At 36.4% G+C, this 18,446-nt stretch overlaps 1 protein-coding gene across 8 annotated transcripts in view; it reads left to right on the top strand.

Moving 5' to 3' along the window:
- Window positions 1-18,446, top strand: part of HMBOX1 (homeobox containing 1) — a 298,479-nt gene that overhangs the window by 139,360 nt on the left and 140,673 nt on the right. For all 8 annotated transcript variants that reach the window (XR_010318531.1, XM_064271916.1, XM_064271913.1 and 5 more), the window contains exons 3-4: window positions 4,426-4,902; window positions 17,992-18,077. Coding sequence is in view for 7 of the 8 variants with exons in the window: in XM_064271916.1 (XP_064127986.1) it covers window positions 4,426-4,902; window positions 17,992-18,077 (563 nt within the window). In the remaining variant the exon portion in view is untranslated. The remainder of the gene's footprint in view (window positions 1-4,425; window positions 4,903-17,991; window positions 18,078-18,446) is intronic.

Here is an 18,446-nt window from a genome sequence, read left to right as displayed (position 1 = left end):
TCACATAATTTTCAGTTTGTTGGCCTGAGTTTGCATTCAGATTAGTAATTTAAAGTGATAGATATTCCTTACGCTGTGAACAAGCCCTGTGCCACTTAAGAAAATTAATTCCATTCTTACTTATGTGTTACCTTTTTTTTGTTATAAAAGAATGACTGGTATCATGGATTTAGATTACCTTTGTAGGTCATTTACTGCCATAATTCCATGAATATGTGCTTGAACTAGGTGAATTGTCAGAAATAAAATTTGTAGATTACAGAATGGATGCCTTCGTGTATGTTAATACACACTGGAATATTATTCTATATATCCAAGGGTGCTTCTAATCCTGGCATTTTCTCAGTAAAATACTGTTCTTTCAGTGCCACATGCATGATTTGGTCCTTCTTGCTGTGTCCTTATCATTCTGCTCTATAGTGATCACATATTCCATTCAAACAGCTGTGGCTCTTATTGCTTTAGATATATCTCTGTACTAGGGGCCTCCCTTGGTGTAAGGCATAGACATCTAATTTGAATGAGGACGAGCATAAAGAGAAATTTATTCTTCCACATAACAAAACAGCAAAATGGGCAAGGATATAGCAGGGCCTTAGGAAGTACTGTAGCAAGGGATCCCGAGATCCTTCGTCCAGCCATTTTTATACGCCAAAGCCCACATGACACACTATGTGAACAAGTGTTAGGCTCAGAGGGTGGAGGAGGTCATGCCTCCTCCCTTTCTGAGGCCTGTTGCCAAAGTGATGAGTTGGGTAGTCCCAACTCACCTATATATGTTTTAAGTGTTGCCTGGCTGTTTTATAAAACAAAAGTCCCTTGAGAGAAACCAGAGACAAAAGGGCAAACCAAGTTTGTTGTCCCGCAAATAGTAATAATCAAGATGTGCTTTTTAAGTTCATTTTCTTCTATGTAAAGTTTCTTATTTTTCTTTTTCGTCCTTGATAAAAAGCCACTTAAAAGTTGTAAATAGGTAAAAAGCCAGCTTAAGTTATAAATGTCATTGGAGAACATCTCAAATAAGATCTGTGTTCATTTTGGACATTAAATATGATTCATTGAAAACCCCGTCTTATTAAAAAATTTAATTTTACATTATCCCCGAATTTTGCTTGATGCCCTAACTCTAAATGAACTATTTTTATTATATCTTGATACTCTACTTAAAGTAAAACTAAAATGTGGTTATTTAGAGGGCATGGGTACTTAATTTTGTTGACATCCACTGTCGAACAAAATTGTCCCAGTCTTTTTAATAGTCATTATTTAAAAGGGCAGTATTTCTTTTTAGGCCTTGAAATGTTTGTTGACATCATTTCTCCATTTTCTAATTGGGTCGTTTGTATTTTATTGTTAAGTTTTTAGAGTTCTTTATATATTCTAGATAATAGTCCTATTTCAGATATATGATTTGCAATTTTTTAAATTTTTATTGTGTTAAGCTTACAGTGCAAATTAGTTTTTCATTCAAAAAAAAATTTATCAACAAATTGTTTTGTAACATTGGTTGCAATCCCTGCAATGTGTCAGTGCTCTCCCCTTTTCTATTTGTACCCTGGGTTCTCCGTGTCTATTCGTCCAGTTTTCTTGTCCCTTCCTGCCTTTTCTTCTTTGCTTTTGGGTAGGTGTTGCCCATTTGATTTCATATACTTGATTGAACCAAGAAGCATGTTCCTCGTGTGTGTGTGTGTGTGTGTGTGTGTGGATTTGTTCTACATTTTTCTCCTGCTCTGTTCAGGACCCTCTATTGTGATCCCTGTTGCCAGAGCTGTCAGTGGTGGTAATCGGGCACCATCTAGTTCTTCTGGGCTCAGGCTGGTGGAGGCTGTAGTTCATGTGGTGGGTTGCAAATATTTTTATGATGTCAAAGTTATTTTGACATCCATTAAACACATTTAGAAAATGTTTTTAATGTTTTGTTTTTTAAAAAATCCTTTCACTCTCTTAGCCAAAATTCAGGTTATGTTTTCATTTCTTAGGAATGGATAGGAATAACATTGAATGTGATAAGCAAAAGAAAAATTTATTGACTTTTACCTATCATATTTTTTAACTGTTATATTGGAGAGTCAATTTTTAAAAAATTGTTTGTGTGCCTCAAGAGAATAATTTACGTTATAAGTATTGGAGAGCAGTCCAGGAACTTTTTGTAATGTTCTTTCCTGTTTTAAAAAAAAATTGGAAAGCTCCTTATAGCCCTTAGAACCATATTAAATGCATTAAGTTTTGCATCCATCAAGTGCTTTTTCTCTGTTAATATTTGGTATTTCAGGAAAGGCTATTTAATTCTTAAGCCATGCAAATGAGATCTAGGCTATAAAAGCTTTTAAAAGACCGATGAGATCTCTTTATATAACTTTTTCTATTTTATACCACTGATAAAAATTAATTAAATTAGTTGTCAATATGTTAAGGAATGTTTGCTTATTAGCATTTCTGCATATACTTAATTTCGTTTATTTGTAAATTGCACCCCACCTATTTTTTAAAGGATTTACAAGACAAAATAGCCAATGGAATAGAATAATCCAAAAGTAAATCTGTATTTAAATGAAGGTTTTGTTTATGGTCAAGGTGGCATTACAGATCAGAGGGCAAGAGATGTATTATACAATAAATTTATTTTGAGTAATTAGCTGTCCATTTTGGAGAAAATAAAGCTGAAAACCTTTTTGCCCTCATTAACCCATTGCGGTTGAGTTGATTTTGACTTCGTAGTGACGCTATAGGACAGAGTAGGACCACCCCATGGAGTTTCCAAGGTGTGGCTGGTGGATTCAAACTGCCAACTTTTTGGTTAGCAGCCATAGCTCTCACCCTCATTAAGTAAATATAAATTATGGTTGGAGCAAAGGTTTTAAATGTAAAAAACTGTTACTAGAACCTCTAGTCTAGCGATTATTACAGTGGTTTTATCTAGGTGATTTTAACTGGGGACCTAAAACAGCACAAATAGCCTATGCCTCAAATCATACGATTCCAAAAATCCTACCATATAGTATAAAGCAGAACGAGATATGCTTTTTAGAATCAGTAAAATCTGGGCTTAAATCTTTTTTCTAATTCTTATTCAGGCTTTCTGCAAAATACAAAGCTACTGTGAGCCTCAGGTTCCTCAACCATCAATCCATCTAAATTAAAATAAAATGAATAATAATATCTACCACAGAGGGCTGTTGTGAGAATTATAAGAGATTACATTATCAGAGCTCTTACCCAATGCTTGGCTAGAAGTGAGTGTTCAATAAATTTTTAGCAAAGAGGAAGGAGGAAGAAGCTAAAGGGAACTAGTCCAGAGCAGTAAGGGATGAGAAAATTCTTTAGCATCCATTTCAATCAGTAAACAGTATGGAGAACCCGCTGCATGCCCTGCATCATATTGACACTAGAACTATAAAAATAAAAGACGTCGTCACTTTTTAAAAATCTTAAATAAGAAAGTCAGGTTTTATTAAAAGATTTTGAGTTGTGAGGATTTTTATACCTGACAAGCCTCTTAATGTTATTCACTCTAAAAAGACATTTTTTGGTGTGCTGTAGTATCTTGTGCTAGTTAAACTAGAAGCAATTTCCTAAGAAAACTAAATAGTTCAGTTTGGCTACAACCGTGAAAGATCCATTTCTCAGGATAATTATTGAGAATGTATTACAGAGGTGAAATACTTATGAACTTGCTAAGTAGTTGAGGAAATGGGTGCTTTAATAAGTTATTTATGTACTTCTCTTAGTGTTTGTTTGGGCTAATTTAGCAAATCATTTGTTTTCACTAAATGAAATTATCGAGTTTCTAGTTCAGGTTTTGCTGGTATTTGTTTGGTAAGGGACAATAATACAAGCTATTTTTTCAGCAGTGTTTCATTACTACTCTGATGTAAAGTAATAGGTTTGAGATGGAAAAAACACTTGTGAGTTATCACATAGCCTGCTAGACTTAATGTGCTGGATGTACCTAATCTGTTGTTTTTGGAGTTATTGCCATAACTGAAATATTGGTTTAGATATTTACCAAAATTGAGGAAAATGTAAATTGCATGTCAAATGAAATCGGGTTTTACATTATCACTAATGTCAGCAAAGAACATGAAGACTCTCAGTGAGATGGATTGACACAGTGGCTGCAACAGCGGGCTTAAACATAGCAGTAATTGTAAGGATGGCACAGGACTGGGCAGTGTTTCATTCTGTTGTACATGGGGTCACTATGAGTCAAAACTGACTCGACGGCACATAACAACAATGTACATCTGCTAATAAACTCAATATCTTTACCAATCCATTTGCCATGGAAAAATCATTTTACCATGTGACATGCCTTATTATTTTCAGTGAAGACGTTGGTGTAGCTTTATATGTAGAAATACATAAATTTTCTGCTGAACATTCTCTGTAATAATATTGAAATAAAGGGATTTTTTTTTTTTTTAGTTTGCTGGAAACCATGTCTCACTATACAGATGAACCCAGATTTACCATAGAGCAGATAGATCTGCTTCAGCGCCTCCGGCGTACCGGAATGACTAAACATGAAATTCTCCATGCCTTGGAAACTTTGGAACGTCTCGATCAAGAGCATAGTGACAAGTTTGGAAGAAGGTCCAGCTATGGAGGAGGTTCGTATGGGAATAGTACCAGCAATGTTCCAGCATCTTCCTCCACAGCTACAGCTTCCACACAGACCCAGCATTCGGGAATGTCCCCATCACCCAGCAACAGTTATGATACCTCCCCACAGCCTTGCACTACCAATCAGAATGGGAGAGAGAATAATGAGCGATTGTCCACCTACAATGGAAAGATGTCACCAACTCGCTATCATGCAAACAGCATGGGTCAGAGGTCATACAGTTTTGAAGCCTCAGAAGAGGACCTAGATGTAGATGATAAAGTGGAAGAATTAATGAGGTTAGTGGCTTTGCTTTTTCAGAGTCCCCAACAAATATATATGTCCTTAAGTTGTTTTTGAATAAGTTATATTTTAGCTACTTATTTATAATAACTGTGATTTCTTCCCTTCTTTTGAATGAAAGAAAAGAATTTCAAATTTTATGTTTTCCATTTTTTTTCTCTCTTACTTCCGTCCTTTCTCTTTGCTATTTGAAAAGCCTTTTCCGTTCTCTCTGTTTATTAAAGGTTAGCCTTCTGTGTGTGGCTCTAATTGCTAACTTCATGCTAACAGTTGTATTGTAATCTTTAAGTCCATTGCGTGTACTTTTTCTGAGGGATCAGATAATTTTATCATGATACAGAATGTATACACTCTTAATTTTTCACTCCAACGTTCCAATCAACAAAATAATTTGAGCACCTATTTTATAAAAAGTAGTGTTGTTAAGAAATATAGACACGCTTTTTGCCCCCAAAAAGCTTAAAATTCTTGTTTCGGCAATAGATACCCACGTCATGAAGTTGATTCCAACTCACAGTGACCCTGTGTATAGGACAGAGTAGAACTGCCCATCAGGTTTCCAAGACTGTAAATCTTTACGGAAACAGACTGCCACATCTTTCTCCTGTGGAACTGCTGATGTGTTCGAGCCTCCAACCTTGCAGTTAGCAGCCAGGCAGTTTAACCACTTCACCACCAGGGCTCCTTGACAATAGATATGTATGTATTTTAATATAATTATTACCAGATAAGTGCTAAGTACTCAGAGTTTTAATCACTTTAAAAAGAGGAATTCCACTTTCAACAGAGGTAGTAGAAAAGGCTTCACACTGGACCTGGAGCATTTTAAGGGCAGGAACCATGTCTTACTCATTGTTGTGACTCCAAAGTCTAGAACTGTCCTTGGCACATGGCAGTTGTGCCAAGTGAATTTGACCTGAACCTTAAAAAATAGCCGCAGTTTTAAAATGTAGGAACTTTATTTAAAGTACCTAGTAGCTCATAAAGAAGGCGAGGCATGTTTAGTATGATAATGATTACATACTATGGTAATAATATTAGGAGATGGTACCAGTTTTGGAAGGCTTTGAATTCCATACTAAATAGCTTATATTTAATTTGGTTGCAATTAAGGAGTTTTTACAGGTCTCTAGGAATAGAGATAATAAAAGCATTGTTTTCAGAAGATTATCACTACTATAGAAGGGCGGGGGGTGGGGGGGACCTGCAGACAGACTAGGTAGAGTAAATGATGAAAGAAGATGTAGAAGGAATTTGTAAGAAATCAAATTAAAACCTATAATTCCTGAATTCTAGTTCTTTCTAATGATTTTCAGACTTAAAATAGCATTATAATGACTTAATATTGCCACATGTATTACTACATAAGTGAAATATACTTTAAAGAAATGAACTGTCCTGAATTAATTTTAGGGTAGAACTGCCTTATATGGAATTCTGGGTTAAATGGACTGTTGCGTCTCGATTCCAGTGTAATTCCTGTAATGAATAGTTTCATAAAGCAGTTGCAGGACCTTGTTATTAAGCTTCCAGAATTTAAAAATATAAGAGATGAATTCGACTTTGATTTTGTTTGTACTTATTAAATTTAGCACCTGGCCAAAATTCAGATGTTGGTTTTGAATTTAGCTTATTGTCAAAATTAAAAGGTGGAACAATTTGGGCAAATAAAAGTTATTTCAGTCATTGAAATATGACAAAATTAGCTTCTAATTATCCTGAGTTGAGAGGATATTAACAACAAAATTTATTTCTTAGGGTACTAGCCTGTTTTTGTTGTTATTACTGCTATTTTGATAAGCTTTGGATATAACAGTTAATTCCCAAATGTATATTAGACTATCGAGAAGTTTGGGAAAATTTTATTTTTAGTAAGGCTGTAGAAGATTAGCTGGTCTAATGAGGGTCTAAAAACTTGACTATTGTAGTTAAAAGTCCTCCAAATAGACAGAAAACTTACTAACTTCTAGGATTTGTAGTTAAATCCCGCTATTACACATATGCAAGTTTCAACGTGAAACACACACGTTTAGTACTTTGTTATTTACATATAAGCTGCCACTTGTTCATGACTAGGAAACTTTATCTTCACTTTCTCTGGTTCCTTCTGAGAACTTCTGCTTTGCTCGCCTCTAAACATGTAGGGTCTCATTGGGCTTTTTGGCTTTCTTTGATTCTCTGCCCTTGTACCCTCACCCACAGCTTTACTCCTTCACTCCCCCTGTGCTCCCCATCTCTCATTTTTCTCAACATTACAGATGATAGTTATCCTTCCCAGGTCAGTGGGAAAAGTTTCTTCAACGTCTGTTCCCATTTTAAACATTACACCATCCTGTGAGGTTTGTCAGAGATCATTGAGATTCACAAAATTAAATAATTTGCCCAGGAAAATTTAAATATTAAGTGACAGAGCTGAATTTTAGCTCATATGTTTATTACCAATATGTCGCTTATATATGTTGCCTGTGTAAATAAATTTTTCATGTCTATAAAAGGTGTAACTGCCTTAATGGACTTATTATCCCAGATGGTGTTTGCCGCTTTAAATCGATCACTTATTAACCAAGTGAATTTTTATTTGATGGAACGTGAGAGAAAATTTTAAGCAGTGGATCTTTCTGAGTATTCTATGGCCATGGATTGGCTTTAGTCAGGGAGAATGGGTACCTCTATGTCCCCCACATCATTTTTTACATATGTAATTCACCCCCACATCATTTTTTACATATGTATTTCACCTCTTACTGCTCACATTCTCCAACCTCTAAGGCAGTCAACAGTAAGACATACTTGTTTCAGATCTTATAACCCACTGAATCCACAGTTTAACTCCTAACAATTTCGAGGTATATAATGGAAATTTTTTTGTAGAACTTCTATCAGGTTATAACTGGTGTTGTTGTTTTTAGGTGCCATTGAGTGGGTTCCGACTGATAGCCACCCTGTGTACAACAGAACGAAATGCTGCCTGGTCTTGAGCCATCCTCACAATCATTGTTATGCTTAAGCCCATTGTTGTAGCCGCTATGTCAGTCCATCTCATTGAGGGTTTTCCTCTCTTTCGCTGACCCTCTACCAAGCATGATGTCCTTCTCCAGGAACTGATCCCTCATGATATGTCCAAAAAAAAAAAAATGTGAAATATTGTCATGCTATCTTTGCTTCTAAGGAACATTCTGGTTGTACTTCTTCAAGACAGATTTGTTCGTTCTTTTGGCAGTCTATGGTATAATCAGTATTCTTCTCCAGCACCACAATTCAAAGGCGTCAGTTCTTCTTTGGTCTCCTCTATTCATCGTTCAGCTTTCACATGCATAGAAGGTGATTAAAAACACCATGGCTTGGGTCAGGTGCACCTCAGTCTTCAAGGTGGCGTTTTTGCTTTTCAGCACTCTAGAGAGGTCTCTTGCATCACATTTGCCCAATGCAACGCGTCTTTTGATTTCTTGACTGCTGCTTCCATGGGTGTTGATTGTGGACCCAAGTAAGATGAAATCCTTGACAACTTCAGTCTTTCCCCCATTTACCACGATGTTGCTTGTTGGTCAAGTTGTGAGGATTTTTGATTTCTTTGTGTTGAGGTGTACCCCATACCGAAGGGCGTGGTCTTTGATCTTCATCAGTAAGTGCTTCAAGTCCTCTCCACTTTCAGCAAGAAACGTTTTGTCATCTGCATAATGCAGGTTAATGAGTCTTCCTCCAATCCGGATGCCCCGTTCTTCATATAGTCCAGGTTCTTGGATTGTTTGCTCTGCACACAGATTGAATAGGTATGGTAAAAGGATACAACCCTGATGCACACCTTTCCTGACTTTAAATCACATACTATCCTCTTGTTCTATTCGAACAACTGCCTTTTGATTTATGTACGGGTTCCTCATGAGCACAATTAAGTGTTCTGGATTTCCCATTCTTCACAACGGTATCCACAATTTGTTTTGATCCACAGAGTCAAATGCCTTTGCATAGTCAATAAAACACAGGTAAACATCTTTCTGGTATTCCCTGCTTTCAGCCAGGATCTGTCTGACATCAGCAGTGATATCACTGGTTCTTCATCCTCTTCTGAATCCAGCTTGAAATTCTGACAGTTTCCTAGCGATATACTGCTGCAGCCATTTTTGAATGATCTTCAGCAAAATTTTACTTTCGTGTGATATAAATGATATTGTTCGATAATTTCCATATTCAGTGGTATCACCTTTCTTGGGAGTAGGCATAAATATGGATCTCTTCCGGTCGGTTGGGCAGGTAGCTGTCTTCCACATTTCTTGGTCATAGAGGACTGTGTATGTAGTTCCAGTGCTGTATCCGTTTGTTAAAACATGTCAGTTGAAATGTTCTTTTTGATGATGAATGCAGCATCATTCCTCTTCAAGCCTTGTGTTTCACTAATGCCTTCAGTGCAGCTTAGACTTCTTCCTTCAGTACCATTGGTTCCTGCTGATATGGTACCTCCTGAAATGGTTGAATATTGATCAGTTCTTTTTGGTATAGTGACTCTATGTATTCCTTCCATCTTTTTGGTGCTTCCTGAGTCGTTTAATATTTTCCCCATAGCATCCTTCACTGTTGCAACTCGAGGCTTAAATTTTTTCTTCAGTTCTTTCAGCTTGAGAAATGCAGAGCATGTTCTTCCCTTTTGGTTTTCCATCTCCAGCTCTTTGCACGTCATTATAATACTTTACTTTGTCTTCTCTTGCTGCCCTTTGAAATCTTCTGTTCACCTCGTTTACGCCATCGTTTCTTCCTTTTGTTTCCTTTCACTTAACGTTCAAGAGCAAGTTTCAGAGTCTCTTCTTAACACCCATTTTGGACTTTTCTTTCTTATCCTGTCTTTAATGACCTCTTGCTTTCTTCGTGTATGACGTCCTTGATTTCATTCCACAAGTGGTCTGGTCTTTAGTCATTAGTATTCAACGCGTCAAGTCTATTCTTGAGATGGTTTTTAAATACAGGTGGGATTTACTCAAGGTTGTACTTTGATTCTTGTGGACTTGTTCTAATTTTCTTCACTTTCAACTTGAACTCGCGTATGGGCAATTGATGGCCTGTTACGCAGTCGGCCCCCGGCCTTGTTCTAACTGTTGATGTTGAGCTTTTCTGTTATCTCTTCCCACAGATGTAGTTGATTTGATTCCTGTGTATTCCATCTGGTGAGGTCCCTGTGTATAGTTGCCGCTTATGTTGGTGATAAAAGATATTTGCAATGAAGTCGTTGGTCTTGCAGAATTCTATAATGCAGTCTCTGGCATCGTTTCTGTCACCATGGTCATATTTTCCAACTACCAATCCTTCTTTGTTTCCAACTTTCATCTTACAGTCTCCAGTAATTATCGCTCTATCCTGATCAAATTCAGACTGCAGAAGTTGGTAAAAAATCTTTAATTTCTTTATCTTTGGCCTTAGTGGTTGTTGTGTAAATTTGAATAATAAGTCATATTAATTGGACTTCCTTGTAGGCATATGGATATTATCCTATCACTTATAGTGTTGTACTTCAGGATAGATTTTGAAATGTTCTTTTTGATGATGAGTGCAACTCCATTCCTCTTCAAGTTGTCGTTTCTGGCATAGTAGACCATATGATTGTCTGATTCAAAGTGGCAAATACCAGTCCTTTTCAGCTCATTAATGCCTAGAATATCAACGTTTATGTGTCCCATTACGTTTTTGATGACTTCCAATTTTTCTAGATTTGTCCTTTGTACATTCCACATCCTAATTATTAATGGATGTTTGCAGCTGTTTCTTCTCATTTTGAGCCGTGCCACATCAGCAGGTGAATGTCCCAAAAGCTTGGCTCCATCCATGTCATTAAGGTCGACTCTACTTTGAGGAGGCAGCTCTTCCCTAGTCATCTTTTGAGTACCTTTCAACCTGAGAGCCTTATCTTCCGGCACTTTGTCAAACAATGTTCCAGTGGTATTCATAAGGTTTTTTCTGGGTAAATCTTGGAGTAGACTGCTGGATCCTTTTTCCTAGTCTTTCTTAGTCTGGAAGCTCAGCTAAAGCATATTTGCCATGGGTGACCCTGCTGGTATTTAAATACCGGTGGCATAGCTTCCAGCATCACAGCAACATACAAACCCCCACAGTACAACAGACTAACATTTTTTTTGTAGAACTTGATCAAGTTATAACCATACACTGTATTAACTTGTTAAGAGTCAGAAACTGCTGATTTATTCATTTTTGATTTGGAAAGCATAAAAAAAGAATGGAAAACTAGTAAATTCTCGACAAATTGTTGAATATAACATTTTACAGAGGATTTTAAAGTTGTGAGCTAGAAGGAAGATCCATTTCATATTTTAATGTTTGTAACATGTATCTACTAATGTAGTAGTACTGGTGGTGTAATGGTTAAAGAGTTGTGCTGCTAACCCAAAGGTCGACGGTTTGAACACATCAGCCACTCTGCAAAAGAAAGATGTGGCAATTGGCTTCTTTAAAGATTTACAGCCTTGGAAACCGTATGGGACAATGCTACTCTGTCCTGCAGGGTCACTGTAAGACAGAATCGACTCAGTGGCATTGGGTTTTTATATATACATTTATATATATATTTGCCTTTAAACAGGTACATAGGCTCGCTTGTTTAATAGCAGTTAAGAATATGTACAGGAGGGATAAACATGGTCTTACCACACAGGTTTTCCACTAAGCATGTTCCCCATCTGTATCAGTAACTTTTTAGTTAGTTTTAAAGAAAAGTGTTCCCTTTAGAGTTAAAAATGAACTTTTCTAAGTTTTCTCCATAAATGTGCAAATATCTGTGTAAAATAAAAAGGTCATTTCCCAACACATTAGTGAAGAATAATTGTGATTGCGGGCAAAAAAAAAAAAAAAAGAGGGCAACTGAATCCACTAGGAAGAGTCCTGGGAGAAGGGAGACTAAGGTAGGGGAATCTCTACAGTATGCCCCAGAAAGTGTGCTCAGAGACCTTATGAGGAAGGTCATGGCCAATGGCAGTCTTTGGGGATGAGGGTCCCTGGGTCTGGGTCTTGCTGAAAAAGCACTTCTCAAGTGTGTTGTGAAGCTAGGCTGAGTGAGTTTGAGACCTGGAAGACTGTCAGACGTGGTATGCAATGAAAACACTGATGAGGACTTCTTGGAAGCTGTCCATTCCCTTTGCCAATAGGGACTTTCTGCTGGTTCCAATTTCTATGTCCTGTTCTTTCCCACCTCCAAAAGCATTTATAGTCTGCTCAAAGAGATTTTCCTATGAAGGTTAAAACTATGCAGGATGCCCATACTGCTACTGAAAACCACTAGGGTCCAAAACCAGACTGCTCTTTCAGGGATGTAGACCTGTTTTCCCAAGAACTTGGCTAAGAGTTCATACTGACCAGGAGGCAGGTAGGCCTCCAGCCACAGGTGTTCTCGACTTCTTATTGAAGCTTCTGGAACATTTCTACATCTCTGGGCATTTGAGGCCAAATCTTAGCAGTACGAGGGGCATGGGTACACATGCTTAGCATAAGTCCTCTCAAGGCTGGGTCAGCCTTGAGACATAAGACTAAAGACAAAAGACTAAAAAAATCCCGATTCACCAACTTAAATGACTTTAACATTGCTTGCCTCCTTTTTTACCTTCCTCTGACCACAAAACTGAGTAGTATCATGTTATTTTTTGTTAGGGAGGAGTGAAGGCATACTGAAAGGGAAGAGGAGATATGCCAAAGGAGGTATCCATATAAGTCTTGAACTTTAATGAGCTTTTCTTTTAGAGGGACTTCAGTGTGCAAGGTGCAGTATTTATATATATATATGAACCCTGTGATACAGTGGTTAAGAGCTAAGCTTTGAACTAAAAGATCTGCAGTTTGACAGTTCAAATCTATCAGCCGCTCCTTAGAAACCCTATGGGCCAGTTCTTCTCTGTCCTATAGGGTCACTATAAGTCATAATCAACTCGATGGCAATGGAATTGTTTGATCTGTGTGTGTGTGTGTGTGTATACACACACACACATTTATATATCTGATAATAGTGAACATCTACCTATGTGTATCTATTGTGTATATATTATAAAATAACAATCCAAATGAGGTTTATCAGAATTAATAATGCTAAACATTAAAGATATTATTCTTAACTACTCATGTATTAAAATTTATAAGTGTATTAGTATTTTGTAGAAAGTTTGAAGACTTTCTTCTAAGTTGATTATCTGTAGGCCTAACAATAGGGTATTTACTTCCGTAGGTAGGGTATTTTTGTTCTGTACGTATTAAGATGATATAACCATGATATACACTTCCCATGTCATTTATACAGCTAAAGTAGTTTTCCTTTTAGAGTTATCTTTTAAAAATTTTAAATTATGTTTTCTTTATCTCCATGGAAATTAAAGACAGCAGGTTTTTATTCAAAAATGAAAGAATTTATAAGTAATTATATTTTTTTCAACTGTGAAAGAGTCTGACTAGGTAGGTATTCTCCATCTCTGGCAATCTTTTAGATGACTACCTTTAAGGGATTTTAAAGTATAAATAGTATATATTAACTAAAAGCATGTGGAAGGTCTTAAGAATACCACTTTTATATTGGCAATCCTCAATATCCAGAAAAGGAAGCAATGTCTTTTTGAACTAATATTAATAACTCCTTTCCATTCTGATTTGGGGAGCGTAAATGTATTTGAGAATAGAATTAGAATTTAAAGCTGTTTTAAAAATTATCTAGGTCAGATTTTCCATTTTATAAAACCTTTTATACTACAATTTTTTTTCATTCATTGAACAAATCAGACTCTTCTACCCTTGTGTATGCAGAGCCAATGATGAATAAGACACAATCTTTATAGGCTAGTAGGTGAGATAATACAAGATCAGGAACAATCATAAAACAGAATAGCATGTACTGCATTAACATATGAGTAGTATAATTGAAATGCTGACGTTAGCCATTGGAAGAAAAGATCTTTTTTTAGCTGGGGAAAACAGGAAGAACTTCTCTGAATAGATGACAGTTAAATCGTGTCTTAAAAAAGGAATGTTTCCATAAAGAGGTATCACAGATGAATTCATTCAGATATTAGAAAGGGCTAGGTAACAGTGGAAAGTTTAGCAAGCTATAAAAATAACTGCAGTGGAATGTGGGAAGGAGGAATTTCATCCTTATGTTGAAATCATCTAGATAAATGAATCCTCTTAGCAGTGATTTAAAAAGGGTAGTAGGAGGAGAAAACATGGATTTCTAGTGGTTAAATGCAAATACAGAGTGCTGGCTTATCTTGGAAGTAAGGTATGGAATCAGGGGAAAGGTCAGCCTACCCTTCGCTTTAATTCTATTAAGTCTTGAGGTATAGAAATCATGAAGAGTGTGAGATTTATATTAGAGAAAGGAGGAATAAGGGATTCATTCTCTTTAAGGGGACGCCCTGGTGGCACAGTGGTCAAGAGCTCAGCTGTTAACAAAAGCTCAGCAGTTCAGCTCCGCCACCTGTACCTTGGAAACCCTATGGGGCAGTTCTGCTCTGTCCTGTAGGGCCACCATGAGTTGGAATTGACTCAGCAGCAATGGATTTTTTGGGGTCCTTTTTAAGGAGGCTGTAAAATTTCAGATGAAGAGAAGTAAGAGAAGACATGAGAATTAGAATTGGAGTAAATGACGGTGTTTTATGCTAAGAAACTCATGATTGCATAGGATACAATATAAACAGTAGGAGAGGGAGGTCATAAAAGAGGGCTGAGCGAGGTGAGAATAAGGGGAAATATGTGGAAGTTTATGAGATACTGGTTTAGTGGTGGAATTCTTACCTTCCATGCAGGAGACCTAGGTTTGATTCCCAGCCAACCCACCTCACGGGCAGCCATTGTCAGTGGAGGCTTGCATGTTGCTGTAATGCTGAACAGGTTTCAGGGGAGCTTCCAGACTAACACAGACTAGGAAGAAAGGCCTGGTGATCTACTTCAGAAAAATCAGCCAGTAAAAACCCTGTGGATTACAACTGTCCCATCCCGTTGTAAATAAGGTCTCTATGCAGCTAGCAACAACTTCAAAAACATGTGAAAGTTTAAATAACAAAGCTAACCCCAACCCCCAAAAAGCCAAACTCATTGCCGTCAAGTCGATTCTGACTCATAGCGACCCTATGAGTCAAAAAGCTAACCCAGCAGAATGTAAATCTTTGAAATATGTAAGAGAATTGACCACAATGAAAGTTGAATGCTATTTCTAATTTGAAAGTACTTGGTAAAACCAACTAAATGACACATCACTGCTTGTATCTAAATTGACTTCACTGAAATCTTTTCATGGTGCCTCAAAGTATCTGATACAGATGTTTACCTCAATCTTATGCGGTTACAGAGGATCATTTGTTTCTACTTTTCGTGGGATCTTTTCTGAGGTTTTATAAAATAAGAGTCAATGTTTATTACTGCTTTTACAGTTTCAAAAATTTTTGCATTAAGAAATTTTCGATTTACATTTAATACTGTAAGTTATTGGAGAAGGATTTTAAAAGCCTGCTCTCATTTTACCAGGTGGTGAAACCAAGGCCCAACTTGATTAAATGACTTGCCCAAGCATACCTTTATCTTTTAAGTCTTATGTTTTTTCTTCAGTATGAAAAAGCTTCTCTGGTAAAGCTGTTGAGTAAAGAGTATGTTATTTTGTTTTGTTTTGCTTTTTTTACTCATTGTGGGTTCTTAGAAACTTGTCAGGTATCTAAAGATACAGTCTATGAAAGGGTAAGTGAATTGCTGCTATCTTGCAGAGTTTTGGGCTTCCTTTTATTTGCTGCAAAACGAAACCCACTGCCGTCCAGTCGATTCTGACCATAGCAACCCTGTAGGACAGAGTAGAACTGCCCCTTAGAGGTTCCAAGGAGTGCCTGGTGGATTTGAACTGGTGACCTTTTGGTTAGCAGACATAGCTCTTAACCACTACACGACCAGGGTTTCCTTTATTTGCTGCACTCCTTTGATAATATCATGCTGCAAAGTTGTGAATAATTCACAAACTGGATAATTCCCTGTTAGAATAGTTGAGTGTTATCTCTATATTATTTAGTATCTACTCTTGGTAAATTTGAGTTAAAATAAGTTGTTTTAAATTAAATTTAGATCGGCAGTCAAGAAAATACCATTTAATCATTTTTACCCACGAAACACATTTTTTATTTAATCTTAATAAATATTCTCTTAAACTCAATTTTCATTTTCCTAGAACATTCTTTACATTGAAATATTTAATATTCTGTTTAAATTTTCTGTCAGATTAATTTTGCATCTGTATCAGAAACCAAATGATTTGGTTGTTTTATTTACATAGCCAATTGAAATAGATATTGGTTGGTAAAGATACTGATTAGTAATGGGTATTTGAGAACTGTTCTACATTTCCTGTATTTTAATCAGCGGTTAGGTACTTTGACTTTAAAAAATACTTTTGTGTTTTGTTTTGTTTTTTTCGGACAGAATTTTGAAATAAAACATGAATGCATGTTTTTCAAAGAAATATTTCAAATACAAACACATATTTTGGGGGAAATCTAGGCAGTACCTAGGTCAGAATCCAGCTTAGAATGGGAAATTTTAAATACTGGGTTCGGCAGCTATTTTCTTCCTTTAGAAATCTTCTTGATTAGGATCTCCAACTAGTGGATCAGGCATATACTGTAGCGCTCCAGAGTCGAAGCTGTCAGGACTATGACCTTTCTATTCTTTTCCAGAATTTCCAAAAGGGAGCATGGAATTCACAAGCAGAGTATATAGCCCCTTCTCACCGAGAAGTTGAAATACCTGATCTCGATTATATCACAACTGATTCTTTTTGGATAGAATACTTCTCATGAGTTTCTCCAAATGATCTACAGAGAAATTTGAGCCCCTGTAAAGAGTTTGGGTTCCATTCACAAAATGATTTATAAAAGTTTCATAACCTTTGTATCATAATTAGACCAGGGTTGGCAGCGCTTTTTTTTTTTTTTTTGGTAACACAGGTCTACTATTGAAAGGAATGGAATATTTTTGGAGGGGATAATATTTTGCCTAGTTGGGGTTTAAAGTTAGTGTTCCTGTCACGAAATCGATCATAAATGTTCATCTGTGAAAACCAGCCTTAGCTTAGAGGTTGTACAAAAACAGGCTGCAGGCTGAATTTAGCCCATGAGGCATAGTTTGCTGAGCCCTGTATTAGATAACAAATTACCACTATTCTGTTTTATTTTTGAAGTTGAACAAAAATCTGTGCTCTATTTATGTAACTCTTTTGAAAATACAGCATTCAGAGAGAAATTGGTCAGTTTTAAGGGTCAATCTAGTGAATGTCTAGTCTTCTGAGAATTAGTCAAGTTTTTAAATAAGAAAAAATTTATAATGGGCATCTTACTGCAGGAAAAATGAAGTCCATAATATATAATCCAGAGGATACAGAATATAGTGTATTTTTAAATACTGAGTATTCTGACTTATATGTAATACCCAGTGCTGCACAATTAATAAGTGCCTTTTTAATATTAAAATTTTATATTCAACCCATGCCAGTTTAAAGTTTTTTATTTACACAAGAAACAGAAGGCAAATTAAAAAGCAAAACATTTCTTAAAATGGCTAATATTTTAGTAGTTGTGAGAATGAGGATGAGATTTCTACTTATTATCTTATCAAAGGTTTTAAAAATGAGTATCATTTAGGCAGTTTCATAATTAACATGCGAACCCACGGTCTACTCACATCTGATTTTTGTTTTTGTTGTTGCTTTTTATTTTTCTAGGATTTCTGTCTGTATAAGATACATTCATTTACTAGTAGTGAAACTTTGTACCGTATGGCTGCCTTGTTCCTAATGTGAATCATACACAACATAAATCACCCTCTGGTACAAGACTTACACCTGCCGTCGCACTCACAAAAGCGTCTGTCTGAGGATGTGACGTTTTAGGACTTGAATGTTTGGTGTTTCTTGGTTTGTTTTGATTTCATATTTTCATACATTTGGTCACTTTGCCTTTTATTTTTGTGTCCTTTCTTCCTGTGTTCTTCCCACCTTTCTGCTTCACCTTTCTTAGCAAAGATGAGGATTTCTACCTTCAACATACATTGTTGGTCTTGTGTTCTGTTTTTGTTAGGAGGGACAGCAGTGTGATAAAAGAGGAAATCAAAGCCTTTCTTGCCAATCGGAGGATTTCCCAAGCAGTTGTTGCACAGGTAACAGGTAAGAGCTAAAGAGCCCTTTATTCTGGAGTCATGTCTGATTTCTGCCTGCGGGTGCAGATGTTGGAATATTGCTTGCATTTCTGCATCATGGTGCAGATCTGTCAACTTAGGCATAATAATGTATGCCTGTGATTTAAAACCCATTGTGTCTGATATCATGGAATTTCTCTAGTGATTTTTTGTTCTTTTTATTTGTGCTAGTAAATTTTATACCCTTTATATAATAAGCACAAATTTCCCTATTTTGTGGCTAAAAAAGGGTTGATCTAGTTTCTTTTAATTGTCACGTAGCTGTGACACATGCACATTCAACTGCTGTCTATTTACTACATTTTTAAAAGCTTGGAATCCTCCAAATTTAATCCCT

The sequence above is a fragment of the Loxodonta africana genome, chromosome 19 (genome assembly GCF_030014295.1).
Source record: "Loxodonta africana isolate mLoxAfr1 chromosome 19, mLoxAfr1.hap2, whole genome shotgun sequence".
NCBI lineage: Eukaryota > Metazoa > Chordata > Mammalia > Proboscidea > Elephantidae > Loxodonta > Loxodonta africana.
This window is presented reverse-complemented; position numbering and strand designations above follow the sequence as displayed.